Source organism: Mustelus asterias, chromosome 1 (assembly GCF_964213995.1).
Source record: "Mustelus asterias chromosome 1, sMusAst1.hap1.1, whole genome shotgun sequence".
NCBI classification, from domain to species: Eukaryota; Metazoa; Chordata; class Chondrichthyes; order Carcharhiniformes; family Triakidae; genus Mustelus; species Mustelus asterias.
The window spans coordinates 83,280,335-83,287,944 of NC_135801.1; the positions used below are offsets into that span (position 1 = coordinate 83,280,335).

General features: G+C 39.6%; 1 protein-coding gene across 1 annotated transcript in view; it reads right to left on the bottom strand.

Annotated features, from left to right (window-relative positions):
• The window catches only part of scarb2c (scavenger receptor class B, member 2c), a 58,183-nt gene extending 51,022 nt beyond the window's left edge, over positions 1 to 7,161 (bottom strand). Inside the window, exon 1 of the mRNA XM_078214251.1 lies at positions 6,808 to 7,161. Coding sequence (XP_078070377.1) covers positions 6,808 to 6,930 — 123 coding nt within the window. The 5' untranslated portion in view covers positions 6,931 to 7,161. The remainder of the gene's footprint in view (positions 1 to 6,807) is intronic.
• Between the last annotated feature and the right edge of the window lie 449 nt (positions 7,162 to 7,610).

The window sequence follows — 7,610 nt, forward strand, 5'->3', positions numbered from 1 at the left end:
TGAATGGACAAGTGGGATTGAAACAACTCGCTTTTGTTTGGTGTGAAAAACACAGACGAATTTAAATTGTAAATTTCTCTCTCAGGCATTTGCAATTGCTTCAATAAATTATAACTAAAACATAAGTGCTTGAATATTTTGATGTCCCAAATCCTGGGTATGATGTGGCCCTCAAAAAGAAATCAAGCGCAAATTTATCACTTTCAAGCCGTATAAAAATCTTTATTGGCTCTTAAAGAATCATAACATGCACACACCCACACCCTTCACTTGCTAAATTCACTAACAGCTTCTTTGAACTGGAAAATAGCCATTATATTCACATTTAATTCACAATTGCATCATCTCCTAGGCAGGCTGCTTAAGCAGGCCGTGTATACAATACTTCAACCATCCTGTAATTTACTGATCAATGGGGAGTCCTCATTTCAACAATTTTCACATTAAACACTGATGAAAATAAAGGCGACTATACAGGAAATAGCCAAATGACAGACAAGGAGGAAAAAGATAATAGAAATCTAAGAAATAAAATAAATAAGAAATATGAAAGTTGTTCAAGTCAATCTTAAGGCCAGATAGGCTGTAGCCTATGTCCAGACAAGAGGATGCTGTTCTTGATATTGTACTAAACTTGACTGGAACAATGCAGAAGATTGAAGTCAGAGTGGAAGTGAGGCTATGATTAAAGTTGTAGGCAACAGAAAGTTCAGTTGTACTTGTAGACAGAGAGATTACTGCACAACAATGCCTAATTTGTATGTTATTTTTGTAATGTAGAGGAGATGACACTAAGTAGCACATACATTATACTAGGTGGAAGAAGGCTATGTTAATTGCGGTCTCTCCTTGTTAGAGTGCACTGCTCGAGAGCAGACAGCAAGTATCAGCAAATTATTTAATATGAAGAGCATTACAACCAATGTGGAAGGAACATATCAATGGGCTGAATGGCCTCCTTCTGCACTGTAGGGATTCCATGGTTAAAACTGAAAATTCCCATCAGAACAAGGATGGGAATTTCATTGGTTAGAAAGGGTAACCTCGGTGTTTGGTAGCATAGCATGTTGCAGTAATAGTTTAGGCCATGAAAAGCTATTAGATAGAAGCCTGTAAAGTGAAGGCTGCTGGGATACTTCACATATGTTAGCCTTGACAAAGGACATAGCAAAAAAACTAGTCTAGACTAGATGACAGTGGGTATGGACCCAGTGATTGGAGATAGATAGATTGTCAGTCATTAGTGTTAGGAAAGCAAAGATAGTTTTAAGAGATTTATATTTGTATTGGCAAACATTAGAGATAAGGTATAGTTTTAAATGGGGTTAACTTAATGTTTCTGTGGAAGGGTAAAACCTGTAGTTAGATTCATGCTGGACAAAGGTGTTTGTATGTGTGGTGGTTGGTTCAGTTTCAACTGGGTTTCTTTTATGCTTAGAGAGGGCTACAGCATGAAGAAAAAATAAGTCAGCAGAAGTATGTGGACATTCCAGGAAGCCCTTTTAAGATGGAAAAGCTTTTAAATTTTAGTTGGATATTTTGCAGTTGAAGACAGACAAAGACATCTCTCAACTCTGCCGGGGAAAGACTGGATAGGACGGGAGCTGCAGAGGCAAAGAACCAGACTTTAAAAGATGCAAGTTTTTGTGAAGCGTGTGCAAATAATGCCCGTTTATGAAACATTCCCAAACAAGTAGCAAGAGTCTAACAAAAAGACACGGAGAGAAATGACTCAATTGTTAACAGATTAAATACAGCTTCACTTTACCCCTGGGTCAGTTTTAAAGGTTCTGGCGAATCTATAAGAGTTGTATTCAAATACACTCGACCAACAAGATGAGAAGAATACATTTAAACAACACACAGCAAGTGAGCAAAAAAAAAAATCAAATTTGTGCTGGCCTTCACACATCCAGAGATGTACACACATGATGTCACACACAATACAGGATAAAACATTTCATGTGCATAGTAAAGCATTTATTCTGATAGCAGAACGCAATGTGCCAGTCTTGAGAAAGAAATGCTAGGGAGAATCTTATTAAAATCAGTAGGGGAAGGGGGTGATGGTGGGAGTTGAAGGGGAGTCTTGTTAATCTAGATTATTTTTAAAGTGCAAAAAAATGTAATGATCCTTTAAAAATACACTGGTCAGTGACTGAGCACATGCAATTTTGATTGAAGTATTAGACAATTCATTCTGTTTTACTAAGTAATGCCAGGACTTAATACTGCTCTTCTTCACATATTTGTACTATATATTTTTATTATTTTTGTGTCACAAGTAGGCGTACATTAACACTGCAATGAAGTTACTGTGAAAATTCCCTCGCCGCCACACTCCAGCACCTGTTCGGGTACACGGAGGGAGAATTTAGCATGGCCAATGCACCTAACAAGCACATCTTTGGACGATGGGAGGAAACTCCGCGGAGCACCGAGGAATTCCACGCAGACATGGGGAGAATGTGCAAACAGTGACCCAAGCCAGGAATCGAACCCAGGTCCCTGGCGCAGTGAGGCAACAGTGCTAACCACTGTGCCAGCATTCTGCCCTAGATAGATAAACAACAATTTGTAGGGGAGGACACATTGTAGGCCCTTTGAGTCTATACTGTTATCTATCCAGCTAGCAACATTTCTACACTTAATGAACACAACTACAACATCTGCTTCAGATCTGGTTACTGACTCATCACATCATGCTGTATTTCAAGATGAACTGGTATGCCCTTCACAGTAAAAGTACTATGTGAATAAACATTTTCTATTTAATGGAACTTCCTATCCCCCTGTTCGATTTTCATCCTCTTCTGACAGCATTTACTTATTTTTGGCTATGCAATATCCTGAACACTTTGTCCTGTAGCATCGCACCCCCAACACAAGACATTACTCATATCTGAACTTGGAAAACAAGTGTTAGCATGCTAGTCAGAGGAGGCATGACTTTGAGCCCAATTATTTTCTCAAGACAGACACGCTCACACACTTATCAATGATAGAAACAGAAACATATGTTAATGTATCACTTTAAAGGGACAACTATTATTGCCCCAGCACTTGATAAGCCGTAGGGAAGAACCCAGTTTCCTTTAATTGGAACATAAAAATACGCAAGGAATTTTTTTCGGCCATTTATTATGCTTGCCTAAGAAGCTTAAGTATTTATTACAGAGATAAACCAAACAAAAATGTAAAAGTGCAGTTTAACTTGATAGTGAACAAAACCATAACTCAGATTAAAGGGGCACCATTTTTAATTACTTGCATTTATGAAGCAAAGCAGCAATGAGTCATTTTTGCCATAAAGATTGGCTTCAGTGAAGTTCAGTGAGTGTGCTGTGTTAACATTACATATAGGATATCAATTTGGCTTCTTCAACTTTCTTCCACTAAGGCATGTATGTCCCTTTACCAGTCCTTCAGCACAAGCCTAAACCAGTTTTAGTTAGGGAGGTAGCTGCAACATGCTGATGTTTTTCCACTTGTCTAAACAATACCAGTCATATGATCACACGACCAGGGGCAAAAAAATAGAACAAATATGACTCAGCCAAGTTGTGCAACTTACAGATAATTAGAACTATAATACTGCCACTTGCAATGAATTTACAGCACAAAAGGCAGCTATTTGGCCTAACAGTTGTATGCTGGTGTTTTATACTCTACACAAACCTACTGCCACTCTTACTTCAACTAACACCATCACCATTTCCTTCTTTTCTTTCTCCCTCAAGTAGTTATGTAGCTTACCCTAAAATGCATCTATAACTATTTACCTGAACCACTCCACATCCAAATGAGTAAAGTAGTTTCTGCTGACTTATTTATTGGATTCACCAGTGACTAATTTATGACCTCAATTGTTTACATTTGCTGCTGCTTGCTAAATAGAATAAAAATGCATCTTGCTAGTTGTGAAGAATGTGATAGTTTGGTGATGGAATGGGGATCCTCACGAGCTATAAGCAGGGAACAAGTGTTTATTTACATTACCAAACTTCACTAGAACTATTTTCATCTAACATCACCTGATGTCCCACCCATCACCTGTGGTTGTAACCCTCATTCATGCTTTTGTCACATGCAGTCTTAAATATTTCAATGTAATCCTGCTACCCACATTCTACCATCTGTAAACCTGAGCTAATCTTAAAAACTCTGCTGCCTATGTCTGTAATTGCACCAAGTCTCATCCAACAATCATCATGCCCGCTGACTTACATTCACTCCTGGATAAGTGGCACCACAATTTTAACATTTTCATCCATGTTTTCAATTGCCTCCAGGACCTCAATTCTCCCCATCTCTAATCTCTTCCAATCCTGCAACCCTCAAGATGTTATTCTGGCCTTGAGCACCATCAGTTTTAATTGTGTCACCATTGCCTTCAGCTGTCAAGGCACTGTGCTCTGGAATTTCCTCCTTTTACCGCTCTGCCTCTCGACCCTGTACATCTCTGCCTCTCAACCGCACTTATCAATTAAAATGCTCCTTAAAACCTCTCTCTGACCAAGCTTTTGGTCACCTGCCCCAGTATTCTTATGCGGCTCAGTGACAAATTTTGTTTGATAATGTTCCTATGAAGTATCTTAGGACATTTTCTTATATTAAAAATGCCATATGAATATGTGTAGTGTTAATTCAGGCCCCACTTTTGATCATAAAGCTTAAAACTTAATATCCATAACACCTTTCTGGGACTTTGGGAGACTCGGGATCTACTTTTTGGAGATTCAAAAACTGCTGCCACCACCTCAGTGCGTAAATAGCTTGCACCTAAACCAATCGGAACCTTCACCCAATCTCAAACAGTGAAATCACCCAGACTTAGTGTCAGGAAGACACCAGCACAGGTCACGTTATTCCTTTCAATCTGCCCTACATTTAAAGCTACAGTCCCAAAATCTGGTATACTTATAAACCAAAAAATACAATCCTGTAATGTTATGAACCTCCCAATTGTAATAAAACCTTTTCAAACAATCCAGGTTTACCCAATTTCTGAAATTGTCAATTGACCTAGCCTCAAGAGCTTTCTGGAAAGAGTGTTTCAATTCTTGTTTTGGCTCACCACCACTTTTGCAATTAGAGATGGGCAATAAATTCTGGCTCTAATTTTAAGATAATGTCCTCTTGTTCTGGATTCGCCCAGAGGAAACAGTTTTTCTCCATTTCCCCCTCAATTTCTTTAATAATTTTATTAAAGTGTTCTAAATCTCCCTTTTAAAAAAATCCACCATTACATGAAAATAATTAGTTTTTTTTATAAATAGCAGATGCAACACAATGACAAAAACTTAAGAGGATCTAGATTACTTAAGTGGGCAGAAAAATGGATTGATGTGTAAATAGGTATTGAAAACTGGAACAAGAAACATTTATACAACAAATGTGTCTCATTGGCAAGACTATTTGACAGTATCAATTTAAATATTAAACAGTTAACAAACCTAAGTACTGGGCACCTAAAGGACATCTACCAATTGAGAACAGGTTACTGTTATTGGGTGGCACAGTGGTTAGCACTGCTGCCTCACAGTGCCAAAGACCCGGTTCAATTCCAGCCTTAGGTGTCTGTGTGGAGTTTGCACACTCTCCCCGTGTCTGTGTGGATTTCCTCCGGATGCTCTGATTTCCTTCCACAGTTCTGAAATGTGCAGGTTAGGTGGATTGGCCATGATCATTTGCCCCTTAATGTTCCATAATGTATATATTAGTTGGATTAGCCACAATGTGTGGGGTTAAAGTGATTGGGCGGGACAGAGAGCTTGGGTAGGATACTTTCAGAGAGTTGGTGCAGACTCAATGGGCTGAATGGCCTCTTCGGCACTGCAGGAATTCTACGATTCTACTTTTGTCTTGGAAAAAGCATACGGGAATTTTCCAAACAACTATCTTCCAAAGGTCATTTTCATAAAATTCCAGGTCACAGAATTACCCTTTCTTCTTCCGGGTCCTCACCAGTCGTTAGTTTCCATTTATCATGTTAGAAATTAAAATACTCAGCACACTGCAAAATCAAATTCAAAAATGAAAAACAGCTTATTTTAAAAAAGCATTATGTACCTCCAACCTTTTTGTATATTCTTTACTCCAGTTTCCTTAACCTTGCACCGATCCTGTATCTAAACATCTGGTATCTCCTTCCAAAAAAATCTCAAACCCAAATATTTTCAACAAAACTTTCAGGTATCTCTCGCTGCATACTCATTTATTTGTCAATTCTCAGCTGGCGAAATACATTGGGAATTTCAAAGGAACTTTGAATTGCTGCGAATGTCATCTACCCATGACTCAACATTTCCAAGATGTCCAATTGCCAAAATCCTGTTAACTGCTTTGCCCATTCCCAATTGGTTAAGTGACATATCAGTTGAAAAGCAAATGAAAGTAAAAGTTAAAAAAAACCACCTAATTAACTTATACCTGTTTCAGAAACAATAAGGAACATTTCTACAGTATCAGGTCTTAATTGCCAATTCTGCATTACACACACTTCACTCCAGGCTTGTGCAACGTGTATTTAATCGATCAAAATATTGTTGTATTTGAGCATATGTGCTTTTGTTGAACAAAGCTTAACAAATAACAAAAAGTATCAATTGTATCCGCCGTGATTCACTGATGTGGCGGCCTCTATTGTTAATTTCTTCATGTCAGTATCAACCCAAAACACCCGATGTTACATCACCAGGGTATACCAAAACATTAAACAGGTGGAAGTGAAAGTTAGCAAAACGGAATGCATTTCTATGACTTCCCACTGGTATATATAGCACAGAAAATGTTAATAATCCTTACCTTTTTAACGTAATTCTGGACCACACTGAGGAAGACGTTAGTGACGAGGAGAGCAATGCTGGTTACTAATAAGATAATGCAAAATATGCCGATTGTGTAAGTGACTGCAGGCCGGGCACCCATTGTGGAGAGTGTGGGTGGGGAGGCGGTGGTCGCTGGCAGGGTCTACGCTGCTGCTGCTGCTGCTGCTGGTGTCGCTCTCCCCAGCGGGAGCAGAGTGAGTGATTGACAGGCGGCTCAGAGCGAACCCCAGCTCACGCGCTGCCACCCGGACTCCGGGACCCTGCCCTCGTTCCCCGCGGCTGCGCACTGACAGGCTAGCTGCACGCAGGCGCGGGACACCCCCAGGACAATGCACCGAATGACAATCCGGATTGCGGCAGGAAATGCTGCAGATGGCAAGCAAGCAATAATCTGCAAAGGAAACAGATACTGGTTATAATATCAAGAGGCGGGGTGCCTCTTGTCAGAAACATATTGACTGTCAGATCTGCTGGGATTCCCCAGCACTTTCTGTTTTTTTGTTACTGACTAACTGTTTTTTTTTACTTCAGAACTCTAGCATTCCCACTATTTTTTCTCAACTCCTTCAGCATTTCACACCGACTCAGCACTTACTGAAAATGAATCAATACCCACTGGGCCCAGGGTGGCCAACCCACCAAGGTTATCTTGGAGTCTCCAGGAATTAAAGATTAATCCCCTGCAGCGAACAATCCAGAAAAAAAATATTTATAGGGATGTTAAAAACATACTTTCGTGAACACAAGTCCTCACTCACCGGATGAAGGAGTTTGAGACTC